This window comes from Hyalella azteca, unplaced genomic scaffold (assembly GCF_000764305.2).
Source record: "Hyalella azteca isolate HAZT.00-mixed unplaced genomic scaffold, Hazt_2.0.2 contig13501, whole genome shotgun sequence".
Taxonomy (NCBI): domain Eukaryota; kingdom Metazoa; phylum Arthropoda; class Malacostraca; order Amphipoda; family Hyalellidae; genus Hyalella; species Hyalella azteca.
In genome coordinates this window covers 276,645-292,325 of record NW_025943421.1, presented here as the reverse complement: position 1 = coordinate 292,325, position 15,681 = coordinate 276,645, and the positions used below count along the sequence as shown (strand labels likewise).

The 15,681-nt window shown below is 38.8% G+C and overlaps 1 protein-coding gene across 7 annotated transcripts in view; it reads left to right on the top strand.

Moving 5' to 3' along the window:
* LOC108674367 (cytospin-A) overlaps positions 1 to 15,601 on the top strand; it is a 70,106-nt gene extending 54,505 nt beyond the window's left edge. For 5 of the 7 annotated variants that reach the window (XM_018162311.2, XM_018162310.2, XM_047883707.1 and 2 more), the window contains 16 exons: positions 5,286 to 5,433; positions 6,114 to 6,229; positions 6,602 to 6,732; positions 7,030 to 7,132; positions 7,440 to 7,592; positions 8,179 to 8,297; positions 9,278 to 9,425; positions 10,005 to 10,187; positions 10,612 to 10,881; positions 11,179 to 11,271; positions 11,353 to 11,413; positions 11,949 to 12,065; positions 12,397 to 12,554; positions 12,990 to 13,301; positions 13,827 to 14,108; positions 14,298 to 15,601. In XM_018162311.2, coding sequence (XP_018017800.1) covers positions 5,286 to 5,433; positions 6,114 to 6,229; positions 6,602 to 6,732; positions 7,030 to 7,132; positions 7,440 to 7,592; positions 8,179 to 8,297; positions 9,278 to 9,425; positions 10,005 to 10,187; positions 10,612 to 10,881; positions 11,179 to 11,271; positions 11,353 to 11,413; positions 11,949 to 12,065; positions 12,397 to 12,554; positions 12,990 to 13,301; positions 13,827 to 14,108; positions 14,298 to 14,387 — 2,484 coding nt within the window. In that variant the 3' untranslated portion in view covers positions 14,388 to 15,601. Of the gene's footprint in view, positions 1 to 5,285; positions 5,434 to 6,113; positions 6,230 to 6,601; positions 6,733 to 7,029; positions 7,133 to 7,439; positions 7,593 to 8,178; positions 8,298 to 9,277; positions 9,426 to 10,004; positions 10,188 to 10,611; positions 10,882 to 11,178; positions 11,272 to 11,331; positions 11,414 to 11,948; positions 12,066 to 12,396; positions 12,555 to 12,989; positions 13,302 to 13,826; positions 14,109 to 14,297 lie in introns of all 7 variants that reach the window. The other 2 variants (XM_047883706.1, XM_047883705.1) reach the window with 2 other exon arrangements.
* Positions 15,602 to 15,681: the final 80 nt, after the last annotated feature.

The window sequence follows — 15,681 nt, the reverse complement described above, 5'->3', positions numbered from 1 at the left end:
TGCGGCTTTGTTAGTTATAAAAAGGTTTATTGCAAAGCATCACGTTTTAGTTCATGTGAGCAGTTATGCGTTTTGTCGATCTTCCGTTTCTATTATTGACTCCAGATAGTTTTAGATTCTTTGCAATCTAATGGTCCGATAATTCGAAAAAATTGCAGTCAAAATTTCAAGAAATACGTCTGGTAATCTGCTCAACTCTGGTGGCGTTTCAACAAGGTCTTTGCATCATATTTACTCTAGCGTTCACAGTTTCCCAGACTCGCTAACTTTTCAGATATTATTCAACTCTGACCTCGTTTGATCCTCGCGAGGAACTGCTCTATTCGTCGAGATGACCTAGCGATGTGTTGCAATCAGGCTGACCTCGTCGCGCTCAGCGAGGCACGACGATCTCACTCTTAGAGGGAAACTAGTGAGGGCATGTGGAACAGCCGACGAAGATGGAAACTAGTGAGGGCATGTGGAGCAGCCGACGAAGATGGAAACTAGCGAGGGCATGTGGAGCAGCCGACGAAGCTGTCTGCAGTTCATCAAGCTGTCTACGACAGTAATAAGGATAATTTTGTGGATTTATTTGTTGCGGATTAGTTTTTGTTCTCAAAATCCGAGGACAGCCTCTTGCGGAGTCTTCTGATATTTATCTTTGCTCGTCAAGAGTTTGATGGGAATCTGCTTTCCTATGGGCAATGTTCACTTGTGCATCTCATCAAATGTTCTGCAATTCTATGTATGCATGAACTATTCCAGTTGTTTATAACTTAAATTCTAAGTAAGAGACCTACGATTTTATCATTTGATTGCTTAATGTTGTCATTTGATTGAGATTAAACGCAATTATTTGATTGCGTTTCGTCATTGCATTGCTATTTCTATGAAACCAAGTTATGGTTATTTTTCTGTGATGTTCCGATCTTTATCATCCGCGTTAGAAGCTTGTCTTGTTGACCAATGATTTCCAAACTATTACTCTAATATGGTAATTTGTAAATTTCTGGTTAGGAGTAACAAGTGTTTTGATGTTTTGATTTAGCGGTATCTAAATATTGAAAGTTAGGAAGAAGACAATATGCTTATTGTGGCATTTTGAATTGAGTAACGATGTGAATAATTTCCTGAGACGCTGTATGCTTGAGTTCCTCATTGCTGGAAGATTAACTGCTGACTGGTCTCGGGTAGCTCCTTCTCGGGCACGTTCCTTCGGTCATGTGCATGGTGTATTTGAACCATTAATTCGTAGACGGCTGCTAATTTATTAAATATTCTTTTAATCTCACGTTTTGAATATTCGAAACTTCGAACATTTTTTTCGAATATTCTGATTATTTACCATAGTACGTTCCATTTTGTGAAACATTATACTGACTCGTGCTGGGTTAAAAAAAAAAAAATAGATCGGCTAAGGCAAAGAAAACCTTAAGGGTCGCTGAATTCAGTTCTGTGCAACTCAACTTTGTCGTGGCATCATTGCACAAGTAGCCGCCGTCATGTCATATCTCGTAAATCAATTATTCCTGTTATGTACACGCTTTCTATGCAGCAGTCTATGTGCTCATGCATTGTACTGGCTTGCTCTTTTTTTGCTCTATTATATGTAATTATTAAAGTCATTTACTCGTATTAAGCATATTGTGATTGTTTTCCACCAATGCGTAGGCTCTTTAAATTTTTTTTTTCGCGATAAATGTAGTTGGTGTTATGTCCGCGTGCTTGTTCAGTTAAAACTAATAATGTATATTATTATTACTCAGTCTTCGTTATATCTTATTGAATACGTACCATCTTTTATTTTGGGTTCTTCAGTTCTTAAATGATATATATTGACGTGCTGTAACGCAGGTTTGGTTGAAGACATCCAAATTTTTAAATTTATTTGATTCAAATTTTAAATACCAGCCCGAAGTAAGGACAAAGATTGTTCTATCTTGTGTTGAGTTATCCTGTTTTTTCGGCATAATTTTTGAACCTCAAAAATTACCTTTCCATCACCTTTTGTACTGTTTAAAAATCAGACATGTGGTTACATTGTCCAGGAAGCTTGAGCGATTTTCTTGCACTGAGCTATTCACGAACCACCCACTGCTCCGCGAGGTACGCCGTTCTGACGACCATCTGTGCATCTCGGAAGTGCACCGCAGATTTTTTTGTCGATATTCTGTAAAAACTTGATCATGTAGCGCTGTGATCTCTCCGTGAGGCCCTGCATTATTCTTCCTAAATTATTATATTTTATTCACAAAGAAACCTTCACCATTCGTCCATAGATTTTATTGGTGAATAGTTAACACTACGTACGTATAAACCGGTGTTTTTAAGGTTGGATCTGCAACAACGGTAGTTTTATTTCTTGAACTTACACACACTGAGAAGGCTCAGGTTGGTCATTAATTTAACTAGCTGGTGATAGTTTTTCTTATCCTTTGATATGTAAAAAGAATATTTGAATCATTTTTTTCACAGGAATTTGACCTTGCTATAGAGTTATCTGTCTAAAATAAACGAACGTTGCAACTGTAAATTTTAATCACATCTGTATTTAATCATTACAGCTATTTTTTATAGTTATAATTTTTACAGAGAAAATGAACATGAAAAACATTTTGAATGTACTGCTCGCATCCAAGTATGCTAAATCACCACCACCACCACCACCACCGCCTACTCTCATCCTATCATCTGTTGGTGCTATGCAACGAATATTTTATTGGGGACTGGACATGTTATAGGTATACGTTCGTCGCCATTTCGAGATATTCTACAATATGAAGTCATTGATGAAAGGCCACGTCTAAAATGTTCATTTTTTTCACCATTTCTTGTGTTCTTCTAAAAAGTTGAGTCGTTTACAGAAAAGATATAATTTTTTGTTCGATTTTTTTTTCGCGCTACGCATGCACGAGAAATCATAATACATAAGTATCGGCTTTTGAAGGCGTAAATTGAACTATTTGATGCTTTTTACTTCGAAATTCATAATTTCTTTGACATAAATTCGAGCTCTTATTTTCTTGTGCTGTTTTAATTCTTAGCTTCAATGTAATTTGTAATTACCATCGAATATCAAATTCTATCATTTTTGTCGCGACTGTCAACCGAACACTCCAAACCTCACGTTTTGATTCGAACTAATCACTGTATCGATGCGTGGGAAATTTTCCTGATAAATGGACACACCTGCTGCAAACGCCACGTCGCCAGTGCATTTACTCGGAAGAAAGTGCCGGTGTTGTGTAGTGCTTGTGCTCACTGTGATTCCAGACAGCAGTAACAGGCGGCCCCGGTATGCACTTCTCTCCTATTGCTATCGTACTTCTGCTGATGACCAACTTTCTAACGGTCTGCCCAGTACCTTTCTCTTCCGACTCTGGTTTAGCCTCCACTGCCAAATTATTTAGTTTTTCAACGAGCTTGTCCACTTCGTTGTTAACTTTTAATACATAGTCAATTTGCTCAAAAAGAGCATTCATTTCTTTGGATTTTCAGCGAAAATGAGGTACTCTTTGGCTTAATTCGCGTGTTAAAATCAAAATCGCTAATCTACATTTTTGCAAAAAATCATGATCTGCTTTTTCATGTGATATCCAGCACTGACTGAAGTAACTAGATTCAGTGGGAAAGGCGTAATAATGATTCAATCGTTAGAGATAAATTTCTGAACAGATATTACTATGAACAAACCTTGCGTGAGGCTCTGTTATTTTTCATTTCCATTTCCTGTCATTGACCTTCAACATATTAAAGCTTTACATAAGTAACGCATTCGAACTGAACACTTTTAATTTGTATCAACGTTATCCCATATGAATGGCATTCTCTGTTTGTACTGTAATGTTCTATAAGTATTCACTTTCGAGGAAGAGTTAGCAGCTGTGATTTCATCGCTGTCTGGTCTTCTCTGTGTCAGCCGCCATTAACTTTGCTTGCTTGATTAGCATAAGCTGAAGCTCCTCTTTGTGATACTTTCACACTTCCGTGCTGATTCGTGATCCATGAACAGCGTTATTCATGATGATTCTTCCTCAACTTTCGTCAATTGCACAAAATTAAAAGTCACAAACATTTTGTTCGTCCTTCCTTTCGTCAACTGAAATTTTGTTAGTGTTGAAAGTTTACAACTGCTGCTATGCTGTTTCGTTTTTAGGTAGTCTTTTTAAAATATTTATTCAAGTCTGTGAATCGTTTGAACTGTTCGAAACGCCTCTCTAACCCTCACGAAGTTTTTGGGTGTTGTGTTAGTCCGCTGACCACCAGAACCTCTTGCATTCACACTTCCACTTGCCCTAAATGTGTTCACCCACGTAAGTCGATTTCCGACCAGGAACCCGACAGAAAGGAAGAATACGGAACAGAGTATACGGAATGAGTAGCGATGATGAAACGACCATTAATTAGAAAAGTACGCCTCGACAGCGAACGCACGCCGCTCACTTGTCTAATGCATAATGGCAACTGACTAGGCGGGACACAAAACTTCAAGATCTTGCATTTCATATGAAATACTTTCCGCTCTTTTCCTACAACATTTGGCTGCTTGGCACAAAATACAAAACAAATTTTCCGTGAATTACCCTGTACTAAATTTGTTCCTGCATGTTCGCCTTATCCGATGTCGTGTTTCTGATTGAACATTCGGTTTAGCGTAGCTAGACGCAGAGTCTGTTATGTCCGGATGTTTCGGCATCAATAAGCTCTCTGTGCTGCTGCGCTCGTTCACTCAGTGGCTTCTTCATTGTTGTTGAAAGCCCTTGAGTGCTTTCATTGCTCGACTCTTGAAGCCGAGTCTCATTACGACACAGCTTCATTGTGCTTTAGCTACGCTGCTTTGAATGGTTATCTTTCTCTGAAAAACGTGCATCTTCATGGTTCTACACTTCATTTGGTTGTGAAGAAAAATTTATTTTCCTCACAAAATTCAAACATTTTTATTACAAAAGTAACTATAAAATGGCGAAATAGTGTATGAAATTAGTATATACCTAATCTCCAAGTAATTTTCTAGAAATAAAAAAAATTCTATTTTGTGCTAGTCAAGCCAGATTGTGTAAGCTGTGGCATATTCAATCTATAATCTAAAGCGGTTTGTTATGCTTATTCTACAAATTCACTTCTTCCTTTTCTGCTGTATTTTGCGTTAATATTTATACCCATGACGTGTTCTTTACTTCAACGTCCAGCCTAAATACAATGCTCTTCAATTTGAGTTTTAAGTATCGTGTGTATTTTCTTTTTCCTTGTCTCACGCTATACAATTTAACATCTTGACATTGATGTGTGAATATTCCCTTCAGGAGCTGGTTCGCGATCGCGATCAGATCAGCGACGAAGATCCTAATGGCGTTACAAAGAAGAAGAAGAATTCAGTCCCTCAACCGACCTCGTCTGGTGGTGGCAATGACGTCGCCTCTGCCGCTCCTGCGCCGGCTTCTTGCACCACCGGTGCGTTCTGTTGCGCAATGATGATGCTATTTCAAACCTTGCTCATATTTATGCAGTATTTCGCAATACTACGTAGAATGAGTCACTCTTCTAGCCTTATACATATTTATTCGATATGGCGCCATACTGCGTGGAATTTTACTCGTAGAATACTTCTCTCTTCAAACATTTTACATGTGTGTCTTGCGCATTCTGCTTGGAATTTTTCTCTTGGCATACTTCACTTTACAAATTTTCTACATATTTATTAATTTGTGCGCAATATTGCGTGGCATTTTACTCTATACTTGGACAAGTCCAAGTTACCAATACTAACAAGTTACTAAGTGGTTTGCGCTTGGAACCTTTGGAATTAATTTTTTAAGTTGATATATTGAGCGCTTGCAAGTAATCTTGGGTACATCATGATTTGTTGTCGACACCAATATTCATAGATTTTTTATGGTGACCAACGTACAGGTTTCCGAATAAAAACTAATGAATTGTCCACCATTTGGTACTTACTTTCATATGATGATTTAAAATCCTCCAATAATAGGTTTGCTCATCAAAATTCTGCATTTTCACTTTACTTTCCATTATTTATACACGAGCCGTATTAGTGGTTCGGGTTAATGAAGAAGAATAATCAGTTGTCGATGTTTGGTTTAACGAAACTAAATGATTGTTTTGTCGTGCAGAGCGACTGGAAGAGCTGCTCGAAGAGAACAGAGTGCTGCGGTCGCAGCTCCTGCATCTCGGAGGGTCGCTCAACTCGTCCAGGCTCTCGGACCAGGAGAAAGAAGCTCTCCTCAAGGTATGGCTAGTTCACTTGTTAATAAGTACTTGGATAAGTTACTTCTTTGGGGCAGTTGACTTTTTTTTGGCAGGTATGTAGTCTCAAGAGGTGTCTCTTTAAGTTCGTTGTATGCCTCAATCTCGCTTACATATGTGAGAGGCTAGATGTTTTTGTGGCTTGTTGAATTAATTATCTTGTGAAAAATTATGTTACACTGGTCTGGTCAACTCTCAACTTGCAGAACGGTAAACACTTTGACTGTTAAGATCACATTATTCCTCAATGGAGTGCTACATAGCAGGTTATATTCTGTTTATTTCGTACTAATTTTATTTACAACATTACGTATATTTTCAGGCAAAAATTCATAATAGACAATCCACATTGCAGGGTGGCAGCTGGGGAGAACGCAGCACCACAGGCGCCACCATCGGCGACTGGGACAACAAATCTTCTTCGAGTGAAGTTTCGGTCGCGTGTCTGCAGGATCGGATTATGCAGATGGAAGAAACGCATTACTGGTCAGGATCAGAAGAAATTAATGTTCTAGGCGAGAAGTCATTTGATATTCCCGTGAGCCATCTTACCACTTGTGGTGAGAAGGCTTACTTATTCACGATCAGTTGAGCATTTGGAAGTACAGACGTATTGCTGTGTAATGCAGACAATGCATGAGCATTATTTTTTTTTCTTGGCGGTTATTAATAAATTTTATATATGGTACGTATTGCAGATTGACTTGATCAAAGTCAAATGTGTGTATTGATCAAACAAGGTAATGGTATTAAGCAATGCTGAATTTATTCGTGTATTTGCAGCACGAACGAGGAGCTACAAGCGACGTTGCAGGAGCTCGATGACCTGCGAGAACAGCTCGCTGAAAGCCAGGCTGAGCTGGAGAACATGCAAGAGGAAAAGCAGGTGATTTGGAATGCACTTTATGGAAATTTATTTCTTTCACTACTAGAAAATTCTAACTATATCTAAAATCACTGACAATTTTGAGCCCTAGTATCGTTCTATTTTTTAATTGAAACACTTGCCTCCATCTTTGTTATCGATTGATTGGCATTTGCTTTCTGGGCTGCCATCTGCTGCTGCTCTGTACACTAAAGAATACACCACCGAGCGTTAGGCGTTAATTTCACATTTACAATCGCTGTTAAATGTTTCATTATGTTCCTCTCCGTTTTTCTTGCTTCATTTTTCATGTAATTCCTTGTTCCAGGTGTTGCTTGCGTCGCTAACCCAGCAAACCAACTTCCTAACCGAATCTCGAGGACAAAACCAAACTCTGAAGCAACTTCTGATCCAGCAATCCGAAAACTCACAAACTATCTCAAGCTGCGTCAACTCGCAGAAGCTTTTGGAGCTACTCAAGGTATCTTGACGTTTCTTACACAATTCTTCTCGCCTTTACAGTGATTCATTGCTGTAGTGAATTAATTAAATATATTAAGTTATTAGGTAAAGTGAATTATTGTATGGAAGTACTTGGTTTCCTACTTGGGTTGACCGTTCTCTTTATAATACATTGCTATCTACATGGGGACGTAATCAATGGCTAAATCCTAAGTTGGGAGTTTAGTACAAAAATTGTGTGTTGCTTTATAGGACATTTAAATGTTTGTTGTAGTTCAATTAGCCTTTCCTCCAAAATTCAACTGTACAGTTGTTTTGAATAACGTTATATCTCTCGATCATCAACTACCATCATAGTATGTCAGCTGTCAACTATCGTTGCAAGGAAAAACCATGTATCTATTCAACTCGTGAGTTCTTTTCACGTATAAATGATGTTATTTTCAATATCCTTTTCTGAGCATATCTCGGCATTTTGTGAGCACTCTTGTAAGGCAAAGCAAAATTTATTAAGCAATCTAATTTTAATGATCTTATTTTGTAAGAATTGTCTTCGGTTAAATATATTGAGCCGTGTAATTTGATAGTGTTATTGTTTTATTCAGAGTGTTGAAGAAGACCACGAGCGGCTAGAGATGAAGCAGGAGGACGTTGAAGCGCAGCTGGCTGCTGCCAAAGTCGCGGAGCATCGCTTCCTTCAAGACTCTCAGATGTACAGAGACAGGTGGGGTGGACTGGTGTGGTACAGAGACAGGTGGGGGTAGACTGGTGTACTGAGACAGGTGATAGGTTTGGTTTTGTAGTGCAACAGCAGGACGGTACTTCGAAAAAAGTGGTGACTAACCGAAACAGGTGCGATAAGTTAGATGTTGTACCGAAATTAATGCGAGAGTAGGGGTGTTTTACCAAGAGAGGTCGGGAAATGGAGTTGTACTGAGATAGAGGAGCGGTGTGGTACATGAACAGGTGGCAAGAGGAATTACTAGGTTTGTATCCTGACTAGTGGGAGGAAGAGACCGGTGCAGTACCCAAACAGGTCTAAAGTACTGGTATGGTACCAAGAGAGCTGGAAGGATATTTGCTACAATCGATTGCGCATTAAGGATGTCATCGTGTAACTCAAGAACGTTTTTGGGAGACGCGCTTTTGCTTTTCACACTTGCATGGAAACGGTCCAGTTTAAAGGAGCTGCCTCGCTGATCGGAAGTTGTGCATCAAAAGTCACTTGATGGAAAAAAGTTTCTTTTTTAGGTGCAAATCAACTTAACTAATTAACTTCAGGTGCAAATTAACGATATTGTGTCCTGTTTTTACTAAAATTTCAACTAATTTCAACTAGTCATTAATATTTATCAAACAACACTTGAGGTATTTGAAGTGATTCGTTCATCCCTATCACTTACATGTCTTTCAACAAGAACTCATTTCTATTTTTTGGCATGTATCATGTAGATGGTTTTGTAATGAACCCGCCTTAGTAAAATATTTGATTAACATCTTGAATATTTGAATAAGATGATCCACATAATTTATGTGCCGAACTACCAGCTAAATCTAAGTTTGTTCGCAACTTCTCATTCACTGTACATTTCCTCCTTGTGGCATTTGATTGCTCATTCTAGTTCGGTGTAGAAATGAAACAAGTGTTAAATTTAAATTGTTGACTTTTGTTGGTCACTTCCTGAGGTTTGAATTGGCTTACAGGATGAAGTCGTTGGAAGGTTTACTGGAATGTAGCAGTGCAGCAAAGGCGGCGGCTGAGGCGCAGACGGCAGAACTTCAGGAAGCTCTTAAAGCCGAAAAAGTGGAAACTTGCAGACTTCAAGAAGCCCTCACCACTGCCAAGGAACATGTCAGTTCCTCATCCGTATTTAAATATGAAAGTAAAACTATTATTGTCTTGGAAATACGCACCCATTTGAAAGAATAGGTCCCAATTAACTGTGTAATTTGTAAAAGATTAACCGATTACCTCATTCCGGTGCCAAATATATACACATCGCGTCAAGAGTGCCAGGTTCACTTGCATTTTTAGAAGCCGCTGGTCGTCGGTAGGGTTGGGCCTCTTCTATGGGTTCGGTGAATAGCATTCATTTTCATTGAACTCAGAATGCAATAGTCTTCATCAAACTTAACTCCGATCTTCTTCATATCGTCATCTGTAAATCTATTTCTTTTTTCTCGTTGTCTATCTCATCTTCATGATGTCAGCTCCGTACAGTCGACTGGACATATTCAATGACCATCAACTTTATCATTTCAACTCCATACAATCGACTGGACATAATAAATGATATTATTTTGTTTATATCATTCATCATTTCAATGATCTTATTCATCATTTCAATGATCTTGTTCATCATTTCAATGATCTTGTCCATCAATTCAATGATCTTGTCCATCATTTCAATGATCTTATTCATCATTTCAGATCGCTGAGCTGGAGGCTCGACTGGTAGGCGGTGGGTCAGTGAGTGAAGTCCTCGAGGCGGTCCGCGCTGAGAACTCGAAACTGGAGCAACGCGTGGCGGAGCTGACACAGCAACTCCACGCTGCCACGCGCGATGCAGAGAAAACCAAGGAAATCGTCAATAACTTGCAAGATAAACTGAAGGTGCTTTGTTCACATTTGAATTAGTTCCCCGTTTCCTCCATCTAATTTAGCTTGCTTACTGAACTTGAAATAATTGTTATTATTTTTATCAAGTTGAGATGGCATTAAGGTAATGTTGCTATCGTTTACCTCTTTAAATCGTTTTAAGTAGACTATTTATTTTATCTACGACATTCCATTGAATTCAAAATGAAGTTTTGTTTGTCATTTAATCGCATCTATATGTTGTGAAGAATGCAAATTAGTGAAAAAATTTGTTCCTTTTAAGTATTTTTCAGTTATTTCAATAATTAAACATACACGAAGTGAATATTACGGAGAGATTCTGCTCACTTTCATGTATGATTAAATTCATGATAATGTTTTGTGTCGTTATTAAAGCGCATAGGACGTGATTATGATAGAAAAATTGTGCACGTTGCAGCAGGCGGAAGAGAGCGCACGCGACGGCCTACACGATGCTAGTGCTCGCAGCGAGCGACTGGAGGAGAAGCGACGGTCTCTCCTGCAGCAGGTGGCGAACGCTGAGAAATCACTTGCAGAGGCCAAGCAAACGGCACAGCGCCACCTGCAGCACAAACGCGAACTAAAAACAGCGCTGTCCGAGTCTCAAAAATTGTTGACTCAGGCACAGGAGGAAAAACGACATTGCGAGCAGCTCAACTTGCAGCAAAAACAACAATTTGAGAAACAGGTGAGGCAAAGTTTGGCTTTATCATCTCGCAAGCCCTTAGTGTTGCTAACTTTTTACCAGCTATGCGGAGCGATAATGGGGAAAGTCATCATTTCGAATCTTTTATAATAGTTTTTGTTTCTCCATAATTATATATTTCAAGCAGGTTTCATTGAAGACCAGAGAATTTGTTTTATTCGCAATGTTCTTATTAGTTTTTTCAATTTCAATTCAATAATTATATATTTGGCTATTTATTGACTTTCGATCATTTATGCTCTTTGTTCACTAATGTTTTATCATTTATTTTGCTTTAAGGTTGAGGAGTGGGAACAGTTCCAGTGTGATCTGCTCACCACAGTCCGCGTGGCGAACGACTTCAAAACGGAAGTCCAGGCCCACCTCGAGAAGGTCCAACACGAGAACGCTCTATTAAAGCATCATCGCGTGGCGAACGACTTCAAAACGGAAGTCCAGGCCCACCTCGAGAAGGTTCAACACGAGAACGCTCTATTAAAGCATCAGCTCTCCACATTAGAGAAGAAAGCTGCCAGTGCGTTTTTTTACCTGTTAAACTTTAACTTACTTTAACACTGTCGATATACTCCTTTCAAATAATTATCACTTGACTGCATCAGAAGGCAAAGTTTCAGTGATTTGTCCATCTTTTAAGGAACGGAGTTCACAAAAAACATTCAGTCTCCATGTTAGTAGCTCTTCCTTCTTTTTAAACGTATTTGCCCAAGGCGTGTTTGGTCATTTTTTCATTGTGTAAAAATTATGTGGTTATATATAATCTGTTAGATATTTCAGGATACAACCTTCATTGAATTTACTCTGTTTCGTTTGAAAGGAAATCCTTTTCTTTCTTTCGCTGGTTCAATTTCCTTAATTCTGTTGGCATCAAAAATTGTTCAGCCGTTAGTTGAGAAAAATTTTTTAATTGCTTTTTGTCGCGCAAAGTCAGCCGTGTGAGGTGAGAAGTTGTCTTTTTCAATTGTGAATTAATTGCTATGTGTAATGCATAGTCAGCCGTGTGAGAAGTGTCTTTTTCTCAATTGTAAATTAATTGCTATGTGTAATCGCAGACTGCCGTGTTTGCTCCGGGGCGACCAAGTACATGAGCAGTCCAAGTGGTGGCGGTGACCGACGCAACGCAGATCGTGCTTTGACGCGCACTGACTCGAAAGTCAAGTCATTAATCGGTCAGTTGTAAAACTCGAGACTTACATTTGCGAACCAATTTTTCGCTGTAGCTGTTGTGCATATTCGCTGTAGCGAACTGTCAAATTTTTTCCAGCACCCAAAGACAAGTTAGTTCGGAAAATGGTTTCTCTGTGTTTTGTTCTTATCAGACAAAATTTATGCATCATAAGTAGATAGGAGAGCAAATCCTTTTAATTTGATATTTTTATGCAATGACTTCTGTACAATAACGAAATTTGTGCATTCATTCAAACGAGAAAAGGACGCTGTGGAGCAAATTACTTGATCTGTATAGTGCATGGTAACTTATTCTATTTTCTCATTTTTTAGAGAGTTTGGAAAACGGAGTTCCTATCACCAGAGGAAGCGGGCGCATCAGCAGCAACAATGGATTAGACAATAATATCGCTATTGGAATGAGCTGTGTTTCCAGTGGAAGGAAAAGTGCGGTAACTTCGGCTCCCATATTAAAGCGGGCCGATACGGATGTGAGTATTTGGGCTATAGCTGTAGAATAGGGTATTGTTAAGTGGAAAATCTTTGTAACAGTTACGTTCATTTAATGCAGCAGAGTGTGGAGTAACCTCGTATAAAGTTACTATGCAATGGGAATTGTGCTATATTTTGATTTTGAGTTTGCGGACGCTATTAGCAGGATATCCAGAACCTGTAACTGCAATAAACATTAAGGCGTGTAATTGGTTCTTTTTTTTTAACTAGGCGGTAATATTTCTGTTTGCCCATATAGAGTAGTCATTAAACCTATATTGAAGAGATCACATACCAGCTGATCTCTTTCTCACACTAATACTGATGTGGAATAAATATTGGAGGGTTATTAATACCTTGCTTTCATATTGCAGGTTTCCTCCTCTCTTGATGTATCACGTTATTTTTATTAACATCATCGTCTTGCATGGCAGGGTGTTATACGTCCCTCGCCGACTGCTTCACCCCTCAAAGAGTCCGGCAACATAGACGCCGCTAGTCCCGTTTCTCCGCTGCGATCGCTGCAGCGTAACTCGTTCAGTGACGGCCTTAGCTCCATCTCTTCTCCTACGCCTTCGTCTAAAGTCAACGTCCCACCGCCCTCCTCTCCCACCGCCAATCTTCCCGACACTGTCAAAATGTCACAGCTCGGGGAAAAAGCCGGCGCTAAACTCATTTCCGAAGCGAATAAACCTATATCCATACTCTCAAATAAGATCGAGCCGCGAAAAAACAATTTTAATCAGGTACGAGCATCAACGTCTCGCTTTTATCCACCGTTGAGATGAGTTTTTCTTTACCGAGTAAACTCTAACATAAAGAGTATGATCTCTTTTTTTTATCTTAATAAGTTTGGTTTGCAAACTGATTTTTATTTCTAAAGAACAGCCAAAATTCTATTATTTTACTGTGAGGGTTAGTTGAAATAATATTGAAATCTCTTTTAGTTAAACCGCCGTGAAACCGTTAGTTGAAGCAATTAATTGAAATCTCTTTTCAGATTTAAATTAATTGTTTAGTATTAATGAAATGAGAATGTATATAAGATTAAAACTTCGGAAAAAGTAAAAATATTTAGATTTTATGTCCTCTTGAAGAACTCGGCGCCTCAGTTGTCTACTCAACTATCAGTTCGATGACCAAATTTTAACCATTACGGGTAAAATACATTCATAATACAGCTATAAGAATGTATGACATTTTCTTCTCATGCGTATATTTAATATTTTAAACTCAAGGTTGCTTGATTGATTACCGATTTTTGTTTTCAGCTGAGCGCAGATAAGAAGGATCCCTTGTCAATGCTGGCGCAGGGAGGTGGGTCCAGACGCAACGCTTTACTCAAGTGGTGTCAAAATCAGACTCTCGGCTACTCCCAGGTCGACATAACGAATTTTTCATCTAGCTGGAACGACGGCCTTGCACTCTGTGCGATACTCGATACTTACGTTCCTGAAAAAATCAATTATAGGTCTTTGAATCATTCGGACAAGCGAGCTAATTTCGAGAAGGCTTTGGCGGCTGCTGAGTCCGTTGGCATTCCATCGACCTTGGTGAGTATTTGTTCTTTGATTGTTTTCTACTGAGGAATTTTCTATGAACCCTCTACATGAATATCCAATACTCGAACATTGAGTAATCTATATTTGGCTACCATGAGCTTGATCACCGCGTCGATCTTTACTGAATGTATTGGTTGGGCCACTTGTAATATTGTTTAACCTCTGGCGTTGTTTTTGCAGGATGTAAACGACATGATGAACTCGGAGAGACCGAATTGGCAGACTGTATACAATTACGTTACTTCCATCTACGCCCATTTCGAGACGTAAGACGTCAGCACGCTACGTCATCTCGATGTGGGCACGCGTGATGAGGTCGAAGGAGCCGAACTTCGGACTATACAATTACGTCACTCCTCCACGTGTATTAGGAGACGTAAGCGTCTCGACGTAATCCATTTCAAGAATTATTTAGGTGGAAATTTATTCCATCGCTAATTTGAGATTACATTGATCTGACGAGTGTTGTCGTGTTCATTTTATTTTGTGATCTAGTAATGATAATGTGCCACTTTATTTGGTGTTATTGGTGGTTTTAATGCTGGATAGCTTTTTATTCAAAGACAACGCCGTGCCAGTTTTGACACGTGTAATTGCAAGTGATAGATCGTGCGTTTATCGTCTTCTCCGCGCGTGATTGAAGTTAGGATCGGTGAACCACTACTGGAGTATAATCGGTCTAGGCTCTACCAGGAATTACATCCAAATGCTGTCATTTTTCACGGTTTTCTTTTTATCATGGCGCCAGTCTCTACAACATTGAACAGCTTTCTGATCTGCTTGTAGTAGGTAATTAGTGGACATATCTCTCTAGTCGTAGTTTAGTCGGCAAAAGACAGTATTTTTCTACCTACTTTCCATTGTTCGGAAATATTTTTCTACGGCGAGAATAAATACAAGTAAATTTTCTTGGTATTTTTTCGTATAGACTCGTTATTCATTCGCTCGCTCTAGTCATACATGAATAGCTTAAGATCCGCCTCATCATCACATTCTCTGTGCTGCTCATGACACTGTCGTTAGCAGGCAGATGACATGCGCTGCAAATATACTTCATTCTACCTTGTAAATTTCAATTAAGTGACGGAAATAAGGTATCGAATATATACTGAGATCTCATGTTCATGTTGTCAATGGCTTTGCTTTGGGGTCCAGTGATTCACACTCTTGTTTGATTTATTTAAAAGAAGCCCTTATTAAACAATTTCTTTGAAGGAAACTAATTTATGCGTGTTCACACGAAGTGTTGATACTTTACAGATATCTGCTACGCAAATAATTCTCGGTTCATATAGCCTATGTGTACAAATTAATTTTAGTGGAATGCATCATTGTTATAAAGTCGTTTTATGGTCGTAAAGGAAGATATTTCATAAATTGCACGACTATGAACTGGAGATTGCGGTGCTCTACATGCAACTGTCTCCGAATAGACCCAATTATCATTTTTCCTTGTACAGTATTATATTTCTTCTATATTCGTACATGTTGTTTACAAACTACCCTTTAATAAGAACACGAGAAGCTCAAAAGTTACTACACCATCATTTTTTCCATCTTCAAT